The sequence below is a fragment of the Eleutherodactylus coqui genome, chromosome 5 (genome assembly GCF_035609145.1).
Source record: "Eleutherodactylus coqui strain aEleCoq1 chromosome 5, aEleCoq1.hap1, whole genome shotgun sequence".
Lineage (NCBI taxonomy): Eukaryota > Metazoa > Chordata > Amphibia > Anura > Eleutherodactylidae > Eleutherodactylus > Eleutherodactylus coqui.
Genome location: NC_089841.1, coordinates 31,031,657 through 31,049,416, shown reverse-complemented (window position 1 = coordinate 31,049,416; position 17,760 = coordinate 31,031,657). Strand labels below are relative to the sequence as shown.

The following is a 17,760-nucleotide window of genomic DNA, read 5'->3' as shown; positions in this document are numbered from 1 at the left end:
CCAGAGAGATGTCCCCATCCTCTTCTTCCACAGGACCATCAGGTAGATAGAGATGTCCCTCTGATCTGTAGAAGGCTGTGAAGCTCTTGTCTTCAGTCTTATTAGATGTCTTCTACTTGTGTGATGAGGCCGGTGGAGATGGCAGGATTACCGCTGACCAGAGACATTGCATGTTGTCTGGATCTTCTCCCACTTTTCTGGCGGTGAAGACTGCTGGTGGGAATTAGGAGCCAACAGGTTGGATTTATATCTATCTGCTCTTTTATTTCCCCTGAGACAACCAGCGGATGTGTCTGGTAGACACTGATCTCCTCCAATGTGCAGCAAGTCTAGCCATGCAACATATACATGTGTATGTGGTTCCTGAGAGGTCATTAAATCGCCATCTAATATCTATGTCCGGCTTCTAGACCTGCACCTATGTGGCCATCAGAGTAGTTAGAACATAACCTACTCAGACAAGAGGTTTCCTACTGGACCTTCTATGGACAGCCAGCCAAAATAACGTCACCCAGATGTATGGTGGGGTTCAGTAACAGTGTCTGATGTTTATAGAATTGGTGACAATGGTATAACCAGCTGTGTTATCAATCTGTCATCTTACAACCCAAGTAATGTGAAGCTCAGTGTTCTCTCCATGGGACTTTCTTTTTGTCCCACTAAAACGCTCGGCAAAACAGAACTCTGCAGTGACATGGAGGAATATTTCAGGAGACTAAGACTCAAAGAATTCTTCCGTGATATTGAGGAGACAGGACTTTTAAGCACTCAAATAAAGGAGAAACTAGGGGTTAAGAAGAAGCCTGATTGAATACCCCCTCTTGGCCACAACCCCACTTTGGTCACTATAGATATAAGGTGCAATCTACTATACTGGACAGGCAGAAAAAGGAAGCATCTAATACCAATATGCAGGAAAGAAGGGCCATCTAAGCTCTCAAAAACAACAAGGAGATCACCATTAGGCCTGCGGCTAAAGGTGCTGCTATAGTCTTCATAAATACATCAGACTGCACAAAAGAAGCAGACAGCTGACACACCAGATAATAGACCAGACTGGATCAAGACCCGACTCAAAAATACGTGTGAGAGTTAAGAAGAGTCATCAGAAGCCTGTCCGAGGGCTTTGCAAGACTTTTTAACTTGATACCAGAGAACACTAGGAACTCCAAGCAACATTTTGGGAGGGCCTAGCAGGTCGCATCAAGAATGAATTAGCTGGTCGCAAGGTTCCGACTTCTCTGGAAGCCTTGATTTCCCTGGCCAAGAGAATTGAGCTGCAGTTTCAGGAGAGATCCAGGGAGATTATGCAAGAGAGGAGATCGTGACCACATCTCTATCAAGGCTTTTTGAGGAGGAATGCACATTTGGATGTGTAAGGAATCTATGTATGTATTGTGGAGATCCAGGTCATCAGGTTCATGCTTGTTCCCTCAAAACCAGGAGACTCCTCCACCTACGGCCAGTAGGAGAGGCTACCCCAGGTGAAGATTACTCTTCTTCAGGCTGAACTTACCAGAAACCTTGACTCTTGCCAGCGCCCAAATATCTGTATCGGCTTTCCTACATTCTGCCTCAACTGGGAACTTCGTACAATAAGCCTTGGTCGATCGCAACCAGATCCCTGTCCAGCACCTCAAGAGGTCCTGGTGGTGACCACGGTCAATGGGAGTACTCTTTCTGAGATTGTCCAATTTGTCACGGAGCCATTGGAGCGGAGTATAGGTGCCCTTCAGTCTGAGAAGGTTTCCCTTCTGATGCTTCCTGGGGCAACCAGCCCTTTACTCCTTGGTTTGCCATGGCTCTGTTTACACAACCCTACTCTGGACTGGAGCATGGATGAGGTTTTGAGTTGGTGTACCACCTGCTATGATAAGTACCGGTGTCCCGTTCGTCCAGTTCCCCAGGTTACAGTACCTCAGAAACTTCAATGTCTGCCAGAGCCTTACTGCGGGTTTGTAAATGTTTTTGATAAAAAAGAGGCTCTACCAAGACTTCCCCGTTTTGCATTGTATATGGGCTTCAACCCAGTATTCCTCTACCAGTCTCGACTACTTTTGGGGTCCCAGCAGCAGCTTCTTCTGCAGAGAATTTTTCTAGGATATTGCAGGAGACCAAAGTGACTCTGGAGAGATCAATCCATGAAAAGGCTTAGGGGGTTTGCCAATTGCATTTTGTCCCAGGGTAAAAAAATTCAGCTCTCCTCGAAACATATTGGGTTGTTGGTGCCATCTTATAAGCTCGCCCCACAATTTTGGGTCCATTTGAGGGGTTGGAGAAAGTAAATTCTGTATGCTACAGGTTGCGGCTTCCTTCATCCCTGCACAACCACCAACTCCTTCCATGTCTCTCTGCTTAGATCCACAACGAATATATCAATGTCACTGAATGGACCCCTAAAACGTAACTTTTATTAATTGTTACTATAAAATGAATTACTGGACCAACTAGGTAAACGATCAAACAAATATACATATATATCCTTTAGGTGGTGGAGAATTATTAAATTCACCTCTGAAGAAATCTTAAAAAATATTTTGAGAGAACAGCTTTTGCACCATGTGTCTTTTTGCCACACAAAAATGGCTATTGATTGTTAGACACACCTCTTATGACAGGTGATTTTCATAGAATACATAACTCAATGTGTCATCCCTATATAGTATGAATGGAAGATCACCATAGGAAACTCTTACATTAATTGGTTGGAAAGAGTCCTAAATAGAAAAAAGAAAGGGGGTGGATGAAGAAGTGCGGCGAGCTGCTACTTTACCCTTTAAACTGGTAACCAATGTGGTGGTAAGATTGTCCATTCACAAAAAGTGCATGCTCTAGGCACGGCACGTCGGTGGATCAAGATGGAAAAAGATCCATTAATTAGTGTGTAACCGTGCTCTAATATTTGGATTTAGCTAGAAATAAAGATGTCAAAAAATGACAGAGCTGGACTACACAGGAGGATAGAAACACTGATGTTTAAGGTTCTTTTAGTTTTAGTGCAACTTGTTTCATCGCGCCAGCGACTCATCAGGAGCCATATATATATAAATCTTCCTCTAAAAATATGTCAAGGGTGCTAGGTACCGTGAAACTTACAGTAAGACAGATTAGAAGAGAGACCTAGAGTAATTCGGTAGAATAACTGGAAACTCCTATGTATGCAAACAATTTTGCGAAGCTAGTCTCTCTGCTACTTGGTCCTTCATCAAACTACTGGAAATTTGGCCGGATAAGGCTTGAGACCTAGCTAGCTATCTGTGACAAATCTCACTTAAATTTTTAGCTAGGTAGAAGCCCCATAATCCCAAGAGCAAAATAATAAAAGAAGGACGCTGTAGAATCTCCAGCCTTGATGGGAGGCTGGAGAGTAATGAGGAAGCCAACTTAAGTGCTCGAGTTTTAAAGTGTTCATCTGGTCCTCCCCTTCAGGGGGTAGGTATCCCCTTATACAATTGTAACCAAGAGTGCATCAATGGGTGTAGCGCACAGGAACGCCTCCAAAGAAAGATAAATACCATCTGAATGATCACATTAAGTCCAAGGAGAAGCCGACATAACCAGCAAGTAAATATGAGATGTCTCTACTACTCGGGATCAAATACCTTTACAAGGGAAAGCACCCAAAGAGCGCTGGAGGTATACGCACTCTGTCAATGGAGTACCGCCTCCCGTAAAAAATGATCACATGATAATCACATGTCACAGCACTATTATGTGATAATGTTAGCGTGCTCTTACATGAGAAAGGGGAGCAGCTCCGAGAGCTGATGGTCATTTAGTGTAGAGCCATGGCAACATGCCATTGTCACGTGACGATGCGGCAGACAGAGGGAAAACTGTTTAGAAGAGAAAAGTAACAGCATTCCACTGAGTCAGGTGACCCCTGTCCGCATCGTGGCAGCGAGAATCTGTTGCGATGGAGATATGAATACCAACACTGCAAAGAGGAAAACAGAGTCCAGAATTATGGAGAATGCCATATATGAGGCATGGAGATAACACATGAATGACAAATAAATCAGATGTGTGAAAATGATGATAGACATCCGATTCACAATATTTCCAGGTGTCAACAGTGGTGTATTCATAAGTATATCACCATTGGTGTTTAATGACCGGAGTTTCTCCTCGGGTATATCGGGATAAGAGAATATTAGTAATCAAGGATGTTGAGAATATCAAACTTAAATGCAGCAAACTCGACTTTCAGGCAAGAACAGGACTCGTAATATTAAAATAACCTCATTAATGAAAAGCTTGAACAGTGGGCCGCAAATAACAGAATGGTATTTAACAAGGAGAAATGCAAAGTCCTACATCTGGGCAAGAAAAATGAAAAAAGCAAATACAGAATGGGAGGAATTGAGCTAAGCAGCAGCACATGTGAAAAAGACTTGGGTATACTAATAGATCATAGACTGAACATGAGTCAACAATGTGATGCAGCAGCCAAAAAGGCAAACACAATTTTGAGATGGATCAAAAGGAGCATAGAGTCTAGATCACATGCTGTAATTATCTTCTTCTATATTTTCTTGGTCACATCTAATTTAGCACTCGCCGGCCGTTTTTTCTTTCCTCCGCTCCTGAGGATACATTGAACACCGCTTTGGGTAGATGGAGATAAAGCTAGAGGAATCTCTGTGGGGGCCTTAAATAATGTCAGAGTAATTATCACATAACCCACTGGGACAAGAACATTCCTACTGGACCTTATGTCCAGCTAACTCTGGAGCAACCAAAATAATAATAATCTTTATTTGTGTAGCGCCAACATATTCCGCAGCGCTTACATAGACAGGGAGAATACAGAGAGACAATAGTACAATAATTACAGAACCACGGTTACATAGTAATCAGTTGATGGAACCAATAGGGGTGAGGGTCCTGCTCCAACGAGCTTACATACTACAAGTAATAGGGTGATACAGAAGGTAAAGGGGCTAAAGATGTGCACGGTATGGCGAGGTGGAGACTGAGCGATGTTATACACATAGACAATGGTCAGACATTTAGCCATGTGACGGCAGAACCTGTATGAGTGCAGGCGCAGTTTATGATTGCTAGCAGGGATAGTCAGTAGATCAGGGAGCATGTTATCAGGCAGCATACAGAGGGGTTTGTTTAGGGAATGCGGTATGCCTCCCTGAAGAGGTGCGTTTTTAGAACACGCCTGAAGTTTCTCGAGTCTTGGATTGCCCGGGTAGCCTTTGGGAGTATGTTTCAGAGAACTGGTGCTGTTCTGGAGAAGTCTTGTAGGTGGGAATGAGAAGTTAGAATTGGAGGTGTGTGCAGTCTAGTTTGGTTAGCAGAGCGGAGAGCCCGGTCTGGGTGATGGATTGAGATGAGGGAGGCAATTTATGGTGGCACTGCACTGTGGAGGGCTTTGTGGATGAAGGTAGTGAGTTTAAATTGAATTCTATATTTAACAGGCAGCCAGTGCAGTGACTGGCACAGGGTAGAGGCGTCTGAGTAGTGGCTGGACAGGAAGATGAGCCTGGTTGCCGCATTCAGGATGGATTGGAGGGGTAGAGTCTGGTGCAGGGGAGGCCGATCAGCAACGAGTTGCAATAATCGAGCCAAGAGTGGATGAGGGCAAGGATGAGCGTTTTTAGCGTGTCCACAGTGAAAAAAGAGAGGTTTCTTGCGATGTTCTTGAGGTGCAGCTGACATGTTCGGGCAAGAGATTGGATGGAGGGGGTAAATGAGAGATCGGAGTCGAATATGACCCCAAGGCAGCAGGCATGCTGTCTGGGAGTTATGGTGGTGCCACACACTGAGATGAAGATGTCAGGATGAGGTCGGTTAGTGGAGGTGTAAATACCAGTAGGTCAGTTTTAGAGAGGTTTAGTTTTAGGTGGAGAGAGGACATAGTGTTGGAGACAGCGGACAGACAGTTGGTGATGTTTTGGAGGAAAGGTGCAGAGATGTCACGGGACTAGCTGTATAGCTGGGTGTCGGCAGTGTACAGGTGGTATTGGAGGCCAAATCTCCTGATGGCTTGTCCAATAGGGGCTGTGTAGATAGAGAAAAAAAGGGGCCTAAGGACCGAGCCCTGGGGGACCCCAACAGCAAGGGGAAGAGGAGGAGGTAGAGCCAGCAAAGGGGACCCTGAATGAGTGGTCAGATAGGAGGAGAACCAGGAGAGAGCAGTGTCCTTTAGGCCGATGGAGCGAAGCATACTGAGGAGGAGTTTGTGGTCAACAGTGTCAAATACTGCAAAAAGGTCGAGGAGGATCAGTAGGGAGTAATTGCCCCTCAATTTGGCTGTCAGTAGGTCGTTGGATACCCTTGTAAGGGCAGTTTCTGTCGAGTGGAGAGCGTTCTCTGATAGATGGCTTACAAGGAGGGAGTAAACTAGGCATTCTAGTAGTTTGGAGATGAAGGGGAGGTTAGAGATGGGTCAGTAGTTGGCAGCATCAGTCGCATCAAGAGTCAGCTTCTTTAGCAGTGGGGATATAATGGTGTGTTTTAACGAAGAGGGAAAGATGCCAGAGGTCAGAGAGAGGTGGAATATATTGGTGAGATGGGAGACCTCACTGAAGACTTCGTCACCGAAGGGACGAAAGGTTTCAATAAAGACTTATGGAACACCCTGTAAACCGTCCATGTAGCTGGCAAATCCAGTTCGTAGGTGAGCCGGTTCACCACACGTGTGATGACAAAGGGACCCACGTAACGCAACGCCAGCTTCAAAGATGGGCCCATAATTTGAGATTTTTAGAAGACAGGTATACCTTCTGTCCCACCCTGTAAGGTTCGGAATGCAGACAGACTCTTTCCACTACGCAACTGCATACGAGCCCCTGTTGCTTCCAAGTTTTTCTGTACCTCTTTCCATACTCCCTGCAGTGTATCTGTGGCGGCATCAGCTGCAGGACAGACAGATGGAGTAGGGATCGCTGTAAGGAAGCGAGGATGCTGACCGTATACACAAAAGAATGGAGATACCCCAGTGGAAGAACAAGTGTGGTTGTTTAGTGCAAACTCTGCCAACGGCAGGAACTCTGCCCACTGATGAGCCTTTTCGCCAGCAAACAACCGTAAATATTGTACTAAATCTTGGTTCTTCCGCTCAGTCTGAGCATTAGTTTGCGGGTGGAATGCTGAGGAGAAGTAAAGTGACGTTCCCAGGTTTCTGCAGAAGGCACGCCAAAACTGCGACACAAACTGAACCCCGCGATCGGATACAATGTTTTGGGGAACCCCATGTAGGCAAATTTTTTCTTTTACAAAAATCTGGGCAAACTCTTTTGCCGAAGGGGGCTTCTTTAATGCCAGAAAATGTGCCATCTTTGAGAACCGGTCGACAACCACTAAGATAGTGGTGCACTTCTGGGATTCTGGTAGATCAGTGATAAAATCTACCAATAACTGCGACCACGGACTAGAAGGTACCGGTAACGGTCTCAGAGGACCCTCCAGAGGACGCCGCCGACTCTTATTGCGTGCACAGACAGAGCATCCCTTAACAAAGTCGCGGATCTCCTGAGACATGCCTGGTCACCAGAAGTGTCTAGAACAGAGATCCAGGGTTCCCTGAAACCCTGGATGACCTGCGAGAACTGACGAGTAAGATTCATCCTTAACTCTAAGACGTAAGGTCTCTGGCACAAACCATCTGCCCTCCGGCACCCCCGAAGGAGCGTCCTGCTGAGCATTCTGTAGTTGAGGGACGAAGTTAGATTCTACAGCTGCCACCACCACGCCAGGTGCCAAGATATTCTCGGGGGTCATAGTCTCGCTTTCCGGCACCCTGAAACTCCGTGACAGGGCATCCGCCTTCACGTTCTTCTCACCTGGGATATATGTCACGACGAAATTAAACCTGGCGAAGAACAACGCCCACCTGGCTTGACGAGCTGTGAGTCTTTTAGCATTGGCGAGATATACCAAATTCTTGTGATCAGTATACACGGTAATAGGGTGTCTAGCACCCTCAAGATGATGTTGCCACTCTTCTAAAGCCCATTTGATTGCCAGTAACTCACGGTTACCCACGTCGTAGTTGCGGTCTGCTGAACTAAACTTCCGCGATAAGAACGCACATGGGCTTCACCCAGATCTCCCACTGACTTCCTGCGACAATACTGCCCCTGTCCCCACCTCAGATGCATCTACCTCAATGAAAAAGGGTAGACGCGCATCCGGCTGTATTAACACCGGGGCAGTCGTAAATGCCCTTTTTAGATGACTAAAGGCCTCTAGGGCTGCAGGCGACCATTTTACTAAGTCGGCCCCCTTCTTAGTCAGATCGGTCAAGGGTTGAGCAATAACCGAGTAATTCTTAATAAATTTGCGGTAAAAATGTGCAAAACCCAAGAACCGCTGGAGAGCCTTAAGGTTATCTGGTCTGACCCATTGGGAGATTGCTGCTACTTTGTCAGACTCCATCTGAATCTCCGTGGGTGGAATCACATAACCAAAGAAAGATACTTGTTTAGAACCAAATGTACATTTCTCCAACTTGACAAAAAGTTGATACTCGCGCAAACGGGTCAGAACCAACCTCAGTTGCTGTACATGTGAATCCCAGTCCGGAGAATACACCAGAATGTCATAGAGATATATGACCAGAAATACCCCCAGGAAGTCGTGAAAAACCGCGTTCATAAAACCCTGAAACACAGCGGGGGCGTTACAGAGTCCGAAAGGCATGACCAGACATTCAAAATGCCCTAACGGGGTGTTGAATGCTGTCTTCCATGTATCTCCCTCTCGAATGCAAATTACATTGTAAGCCCACCTTAAAGGGGTTGTCCCGCGCCGAAACGGGTTTTTTTTTTTTTTTAAACCCCCCCCCCCCCCCCCGTTCGGCGCGAGACAACCCCGATGCAGGGGTTAAAAAAACAACCCGCACAGCGCTTACCTGAATCCCGGCGGTCCGGCGTCTTCATACTCACCTGCTGAAGATGGCCGCCGGGATCCTCTGTCTTCATGGACCGCAGGGCTTCTGTGCGGTCCATTGCCGATTCCAGCCTCCTGATTGGCTGGAATCGGCACGTGACGGGGCGGAGCTACACGGAGCCCCATTCAGAAAAGAAGAAGACCCGGACTGCGCAAGCGCGGCTAATTTGGCCATCGGAGGGCGAAAATTAGTCGGCACCATGGAGACGAGGACGCCAGCAACGGAGCAGGTAAGTATAAAACTTTTTATAACTTCTGTATGGCTCATAATTAATGCACAATGTACATTACAAAGTGCATTATTATGGCCATGCAGAAGTGTATAGACCCACTTGCTGCCTCGGGACAACCCCTTTAAGTCCAGTTTGGAGAACCAGTGGGCCCCTACCACCTGATTCAACAAGTCAGGAATTAGGGCAAGGAGCACTGGTTCTTCACTGTGATTTTATTCAAGGCCCGACAATCCACACAAGGCCTCAATGTCCCATCCTTCTTCTCAACAAAGAAGAGGCCTGCCCCGGCAGGGGACCTGGACGGCCGGATATGTCGTTTGACCAGAGACTCCGAGATATAGGACTTAAGAGCTTCACGCTCATGCCCTGACAAATTGAAAATGGCTCCCTTAGGGATGGGACTGTCGGGAATCAGATCAATACCACAGTCCCACTCCCTATGGGGAGGCAAAGCCTCAGTTTTTTGGAGAATACGTCCTGAAAATCCGACAAATATTCCGGAATAAGCACAGTATCTGTGGAGCACATGGCTATAGTAGTTAGGTGATTATGACAGGATGACCCCCAATGAGTCAATTCCCAGGTGGACCAATCAAATTGGGGATTGTGCAGTGCCAACCAGGGCATACCAAGCACCACATCAACAGACATCTTTTCCATAACTAGGAAAGACAGATCCTCAGAATGGAGAACACCCACAGTAAACTGCAGAATGGGAGTCCTCCATTTAACAACACCTGCGGAGAGAGGGGTCGAATCAATACCAATGAAGCACATGGGGGGCTTCAGCATGGAAAATTCAGTTATTAGAGGTCTTACAAAACCTAAATTAATCAGATTGACTGCAGCACCTGAATCAATATAGGCTTGACCGGACCGACTAAAATTCCGGAAGCCAATCTGACAAGGCACCAACAACCTAGGGAGTACCTGTGACCCTAGGCGACCCTTCAGAGAATCGCCTAGGATCGGTAGTTCTTCCGCTGCTTCAGACTGATATTGCCGTTGCTTCTGTGGACAGGTTGCTACTCAATGTCCGTCTTCCCCACAGTAGAGGCATAGATGGTGAGTCATCCGGAACCGTCGCCGTTCCCCGGGACTTAGCTGGTCCACTTCCATAGGCTCGGCCCCTGGAGCTGGCATGGGGGAAATGGGAACGGATCTACAGGACTCCCTAGTTTTACAGAACTGATGTTCCTTTTCTCTGGATCTCAGTCTCCTGTCAGCCTTTACTGCCAATACCATCACCTCATTAAGTATTGTGGGAGTGGGATGGGAAATAATTAGATCCTTGACAGCATCAGAAAGGCCCAACAAAAACACATCTTTGAGGGTGCCATCATTCTAGGAGGTTTCACCGGCATAGTGTCTAAACGTCGAGCAGTAGTCCTCAGCACACTGCTGCCCCTGACGCAAATCCATGAGGTGAGATACAGCTAACCCCGCCCGGTCCGGCTCATCAAAAATACCTCTTAGTTCCTGAAAAAATAAATCAACAGACTGCAGGCAAGCAGAACTCTCAGGTAAGGAGTAGGCCCATGTCCGGGGGGGATCCCCGCAGCAAGGACAGAATCAATCCCACCTTCTGGGATTCAGAGCCGGAGGATCCGGGCTGCAACCGGAAATACAGTTTACATGCCTGCTGAAAAACAAAAAACTTGCTTCTCTCCCCAGAAAACACCTCAGGGAGAGGAAATTTGGGTTCAGGAATAGCTGGGGCGGCAGGAACCTGCGCCAACATCCTCTGCTCCTGGGCCACCACACGACCGGACAGGTCTTGGATCACGCCCACTAGCTCCTGCAACTGATTCGCAAGGACGCTCATAGTCTCCATTGGAGACCAAACAAAAACCAGTAGGGAAATTTTGAGGGCCAGTTATTATGTTACGGTATCCTACCCGATGATACGCCAGCCTGGGTTGCCCTAGAACTTACCTGCAACCCCTGTCCCTGCCTACTTGCCTCCACTCCTGGCTAACCCCAGGCGGGCAACTGGGCGGCGGTCCCTACACTCGCTAGGGACCGAGGAGGGACACTGGCATACCAAGATGGAACAGGGTAGGATACCGACAGGAAGGGCAGATGAATAAACCGACAGGAAATATAAACAGACCGAGGCAGATGGATAACCTGGCAGATAACGCAAACAAGCTGAAACACAGGAGACTGTCAGAGGCAGGAAGCAAACACTCAGAACAGAAACCAGTAACTGGCAATGAATGGACCTCACTGCCAGCCTTATAAACAGAAGCCTCCGCCCAGGGGCGGAGAGGGGGAGGCGACGCCTCCTAGCAGAATCTCATAGGAGGGACTCATGCATAGAGCTGCACTCACAGTCGCCTGCGCACACGCCGCCGCCCGGACCCACGAGCGCGCGCACCGCTCCGACCAACTACCCGCGGCCCCGGGAGCCGCCGCATGGTAACAGGCTGCATGTGATAGAATAATAAACTGAGCAGTACTTACCCTTCCATTGCGACTGGGATCCAATGCTGCAGTCCCGCTGTGGTCCTGGCATTTTTTGTGATAGCTGACATCACAGGAGGTCGGGTGACCATTGCAGCCAATCTCAGGCTGCAGAGCCGCGCTCCCAAACTCCTGGCATCCTGATACTCAGAATCTGAGAACTGATACCTGGACCGGCTTCATGAAGTTTGACTTGCAGAGGTGGGCCATGCCAGCCGCTCCCAGCATGCAGAGTGATGGCTATCTTCCTATACAGAAAAACAGGAGACCGCTATCAGTCTGTAGGATGTGGGAGGGAAACACCAGCACGGCCCCCTCCGTGACTCAGAGCTCAGCTCCAAGCCAAACTGCATGAATTTGGTGAAAGAAACTCTTTAAGGAGCAATTATAGCCTAAAAACTGCATCCACTTTGACATGACTGATAACTACTGCTGTCAGGTCATTTTTGGTCGTCATGATGATTAATGATCTTTTCTGGTCATGTAAAACCTTCCACACGACTTCTCCAACCGTCTGCTGACTTTTACAATATTTGTCTCACAGCTTTTGTATCCGGATGAAGATCTGACCGATATTAATACTACAGAGACAAATGTGAGGGGCGATCAGCGGTATAAAGAGGAGATTCCTACAGGTAACCACCCAGGTGAGTAGTAACCACTAAATACAGCAGAGGGGAGCTGACTATTTCTCTATGGAAGAGTGCGAGTATTTAGAGGGACACTGGGATTTGTTCGAGGATGCCAGGATGAAGAGGAGACCTCTCTTGATTTTAGAGGAAAGCAGGTATGACAGTTGCCTAGATTTACTCATCATCACATATATAATGTATTCAGGCTCTGGTTATTTCCTATAGATGGATCCAGTAGGGGAAACCCACCAGAGAGATGTCCCAGCCATCCATATTATCAGGACTGTCAAGAGGAAAATGTCTCAGAGAACCAGCAGGTAGATGATGCTGATGTCTCACCAGAATTTGACCATAAACTGATGGAACCAAGGATTATTTTACTTTTTTTTTCTCATTTAGTGTGGAAATCTGATTGATATTAAGATTGAGGTTAAAGACGAAGCAGAAGAGTCAGATATAAGGGCTAATCAGCAATGTAAGGAGGAGGAGGGGGGGTCATCGAAGGTCATCTAGAGCCCATCATCTGCTCAACACATCCAGGTAATCTATTCTGTCACTGTGTGTTTCCTACAGATGGACTCATGGAAAGAAACCCACCAGAGGAATGTCCCAGCCGTCTATATTACCAGAACTGTCCAGAAGAAAAGCCAAGTGTCCCAGAGAGCAATCAGGTAGATGAAGCTGAGATTTCTTCATATCCTCTAGTAGAAAGCTGCATTGCAATCTATAAACTTGTCTATGCTCTCTTTCATTTTGATGGCTGTGATGGGTAGGGCTTATAGATGATGTCTGGTTTCATGAATCATAGTATTCCACCTGTTTAGAAATCCAATTGGTTATTGAGATTTATTGTGGAACAAATGTAAAGTTCTGCAGTGTAAATCATAGACTAACTGCACGATTCCAATCAGCTGGTGCTAAAGCTAACAGAATATTGTCATGTACAGAAGGAGGTATTTAGTCAGCTGCTATATTCATAGAGTTGAAATCAAAATTATTCTATCCCCATTGCAGATTAGGTTTATTAGCCAACTTTACAAACTTTTTTGTTTGTTTTTTTGTAATCAAACAAGAGCAATGTAAATGGCTCAACACAACGAAAATACCAAGTGGTCCTCTGACTTCTCCACAAGATGCCACACAAGCGTTGGGCAAAGTGCTGCAGTTTCAATCACCGTGCTGTGCACCACTTTTACTTTGTGCTGAAAATGCTTCACTAATCGCGGTAAAAAGGGCCTGTGTGAGGCCAGCCTAGCTGCCATCTCCGAATTATTCACCCCCTGAATAGAATCCCTCACAATAGCACACATTAGGAAATCAGTTGTTGCCTCAAGCACACCGGATGCTACTAATCAAGGGCTTCATTAGTTGCATCAGGTGTGCTTGAGAGAAAACACATCAGATACCTGGACTGGCAAGAGCTTTGCTGACTGTGATGTTTGATTACATGTTAGAAATACAGATAAGTGAAGAGACTGGTCTAAAAAGGTAAAAAACAAACATTGCCTTGTTCAAAGAAAGAAAAGGGTGCAAAAGATCAGAGGCACCGAATGTAGTTCACAGGCTCAAAGTTATAGGAACACTGGCTACACTATCTAGACATGGCAGAAAGAGTCGCCACTAGATACTGGAGGAGACAGTTGGTCAAAAAACCTTGAGTGGCTGAAAAAGGCCTGCAGCAAGATCTGGTGGCAGCAGCACTGGGGTTCCCGTTTATACAGTAAGATACATACTAAAAGCTGAACTCCAACACATCCATCTCTACAGACCCAAAAGCACAAGGACTTTAATGAGCGCTTACACGAAAATAGGGAGTATAACAATATCAAATACATCTGGCTGCAAATTACAACTAGTTGTCAGAGAATTACAGAGTAAAATAGTATTCTAGGCTGAAAAAGACACCCGTCCATCCAGGTCAGCCTATTAACCCCAATATTCATCCAGAGGAAAGCAACCCCCCCCCCCCCCCCCCCTCCCCGGCCCCCAATGAGTTATAAGCCAACTTTCCCCTCGTCATCCTGACAGCATACACATGGAGGTTGCCTGCTGGACACCTGTTGGGACAGGAAGCGGAAACTACAAAAGGCAACTCCCACCACCGGCTCACCAGTGTCTTCCTGTCCCTACAGGACAGTCCAAGCGGGCCTCCAGGTGTATCCTGGAGGTGAATGAAGAAAGAAGACTCCCATGCAGCCTGTCCGCCCGCGGGGGGACGACTCTCTGTTTCGGGCTGGCAGGGCTTGCGCGGGTGAGACCCTACGAGGGGACCCTCACCCGCAGGATCTACCCAGCAATGTTCCCCCAGTGGGAAAATCCTCCCCCGGTACGCTGCCCAGTGGGGTTGTCGTACCGGTAGGAAGCAGCCCCGGTACCTGCAGGCTCGGACGCCGGTGTCTCCAGGGATCCACGTCTAGAGAGGTATGCCAGCAGCGCTCGGGGAAAAAAAAAAAAAGTGCTCGCTTCGGCAGCACATATACTAAAATAGGAACGATACAGAGAAGATTAGCATGGCCCCTGCGCAAGGATGACATGCAAATTCGTGAAGCGTTCCATATAGCGCCATGTGTGTCTCCTAGACGGCGGGTCCGGTCGGCGTCCCCACGTGTGTGCTGGTCGGCGTGCGTCCCCACGAGTGTGCTGGTTGGCGGTGTCCCAGTGTATGCGGTGTATCCCCCGGGTCCGGCGCGGCGGCGTGACGTCAGCGCGGCCGCATCACGGGGGGCGGGGCCTCACTTAAAGGGGGCGTGTCGGCGCCAAATTTGAACATTTTTGAAAATTTAAAAGGACTGGATTCCTCTGCATCTCTCCTGGCTGCACCTTACTGAAGATGTCAGCCAGAGAGGACACTGAAAGCAGCCTGCTGGTGAGTAGACTGCTTTGAGAGTACCGGGGAGGGAGGATTGAGACATCAGGATCTGGTGCTGGAAGTCCTTTTTGCTGTCTCAGTCTCTTAGGACAGAGATGCACAAAAGGTTAGAGAGGCCAAAAAGCGAGTGCGCAAATGTCCAGTTGGCTTGCGGCGGCTAGAAGAGGGCCACACCAAGCCACTATGCGCGGACCCAGGATTGCCTGTTCCGGGGACTCCTACCACAGCCAAAACCGTCATTTCCAGTTAATGACACTTTAAAACAGCTGATCCTGACAGAGTGGAAACAGGCAGATCAGAAATTCTTCCTGTCCAAGGAATTCAAGGATCGGATGGTCTTCACACCAGAAGATATCGAGTTCCTAGAAACCGTCCCTAAGGGGGATCTGGCGGTCGCCAGGGTCTCAAAAAGCAGCCCTCCCCTTTGAGGACATTTCCCAACTGCGGGATCCACTAGACACCAGAGTGGATTCTGCGATGGAAAAGGCCTGGGAGACCGCGGCCCTGACCGTCAAAGCCAACATCACGGCCACATCTGTGGCGAGATCTATGTCAGTCTGGTTAGACCAACTCCAGACGCTGATTTCTCAGAGGGGCTCTAGGGAGGACATCTCCAGCTGCCTTCCCCTCCTCCAGAGGAAACCGGCTTCCTGGCAGACGCCTCTATGGAGTCAGTGAGGTTCAGGGCCCGTTCAGCAGCCCTCTCGAACACAGCAGGAGGGCTGTCTGGGTTAAGGCCTGGACAGGAGATAACGCCTCCAAGAATAGACTCTGTTCCCTGCCCTCCCAAGGACACAGAATCTTCGGGCCTTCCTTGGATACTCTCCTAGAGAAGGCATCGGATAAGAGCCAGGGACTACCATCGGAGAAATCGTTTAAGCGGCTTCCTCCTCCTACCCTCCTCCTTTTGTTCCCTCTAGAGCATACAAGGGGAAAGGGAAAACCGGACGCTGGTCCTATCCCAAAGGCGGAAAGGTTGAGAATCTGCCTTCCCGGATCCTACAAGTAGGGGGTAGACTGAAAGGGTTCGCCCTTAGATGGAACGAGGCGACCTCCAATCCCTGGGCCTTACGCCTAGTCTCGGATGGCTACAAAATTGAAATTTCCTCCCCGGAGGTTCATAGTCACCCCCTGCCAGTCACCTGCGTCTGGTCAGGCCCTCCAGTTGGGGGTGCAAGAGCTGTTGTCCCTAGGGGCCATCACTCGGGTTCCCGCAGAAGGACTATTCAAGGGGTGCTACTCCCCCTTGTTCCTAATCAAAAAAACCCCAAAAAACAATGGATCCTATAGAACTATAATTAATCTGAAATTCCTGAATAAATCTATCACGTATCAAAGATTTAAAATGGAATCGGTGCGGTCAGCAATCCCCTTAATTGCGCCGGATAGTGTCATGGCCACCGTGGACTTAAAGGACACATATTACCATGTCCGTATACACATAGATTCCCAGCGGTGTCTGCGGTTTGCCCTGGTGATAGATGGCTCTGTCTCTCACTATCAATTTACGTGCCTGCCGTTCGGGATTTCCTCCGCACCCTGGGTGTTCTCCAAACTGGTGTTAGAGATGGTGGCGGCACTGACAAGGTGTTGATTGTCCCATACCTCGACGATTTCCTGATCATAACAGGATCGGCTTCAAAACTCCAGTTCCAGGTCAACCTCACACTCCGTCTGTTCAAGTCATTAGGCTGGATCATCAACTCCGCTAAATCCAGTCTTCTGCCCGAGCAGAAAGAAGAAAAAAAAAAAAAAATTCTGGGAGTGATTCTGGACTCACACCATCAGTGCTCATCCCTTCCCCTAGAAAGGCAAAAAACGATCCAGGATGAGTGTCGGGCACTTTCTCTAACCACTAAAGTCTCCCTTAGGAGAGGCATGAGGGTCCTCGGCCTCATGACCTCTTGCATCAGGTAGTCCCTTGGGCCCAGTTACATTGTAGAACCCTCCAAGACTTTATCCTAAACAACTGGGATAAATCCCTCCCTGGATCGGAAAGTCGTCCTTACCTACAAGATAAAATCCTCCTTGGAATGGTGGATGTCTATCTCTAACCTTGCCAGAGCCACGGCTTGGTACCCCGCATCCCCAGTATCCATCTTTACTGACGCAAGTGCAACTGGTTGGGGGGCCCACTTAGGCCGTCATTACGTCCAAGGGGGCTGGAACCGGGAGGAAGCTGCTCAATCCTCCAACTACAAAGAACTTTGCGCTGTCTGGAAGGCCATTCGGGGCCTCGAGACAGAGATCAGGGGTAGATACATTAAGATCTTTTCGGATAACATAACAACTGTGTCCCTCATCCGCCACCAGGGATCCACGCGGAACCCCCGACTCCAAGACCTGGCGGCAAACGTTCTCGGGTGGATAGAGCAGTGGACGCCTTCCGTCACAGCGTACCATGTAAGGGGCCCAGAGAACTCCATAGCGGACCATCTCAGCCGCAGGAAGATAGACCCCGGGGAGTGGACTCTACATCCACACGCGTTCCAGCTAAATTTAGAGAGATGGGGGACACCCAAGGTGGACTTGTTCACCTCTCGGGAGAACACCAAGTGTCCCCGGTTTTTCTCCATGGGAGCAGACGGGGGCTCCCTGGGAATAGATGCACTATCCCAGGCCTGGGATTGGGACCTTGCATACGCCTTCCCAC

The 17,760-nt window shown here is 48.2% G+C and overlaps 1 protein-coding gene and 1 non-coding gene across 2 annotated transcripts in view; both read left to right on the top strand.

The window, feature by feature from the left end:
- Nucleotides 1–17,760, top strand: part of LOC136629093 (zinc finger protein 850-like) — a 585,720-nt gene that overhangs the window by 165,619 nt on the left and 402,341 nt on the right. The window contains exons 16-19 of the mRNA XM_066605214.1: nt 12,151–12,253; nt 12,464–12,555; nt 12,638–12,713; nt 12,812–12,909. Of these exons, the coding sequence (XP_066461311.1) occupies nt 12,151–12,253; nt 12,464–12,555; nt 12,638–12,713; nt 12,812–12,909 (369 nt within the window). The remainder of the gene's footprint in view (nt 1–12,150; nt 12,254–12,463; nt 12,556–12,637; nt 12,714–12,811; nt 12,910–17,760) is intronic.
- LOC136630964 (U6 spliceosomal RNA) lies at nt 14,694–14,800 on the top strand. The gene has a single exon (XR_010792968.1). It is a non-coding gene; the product is annotated as a U6 spliceosomal RNA (small nuclear RNA).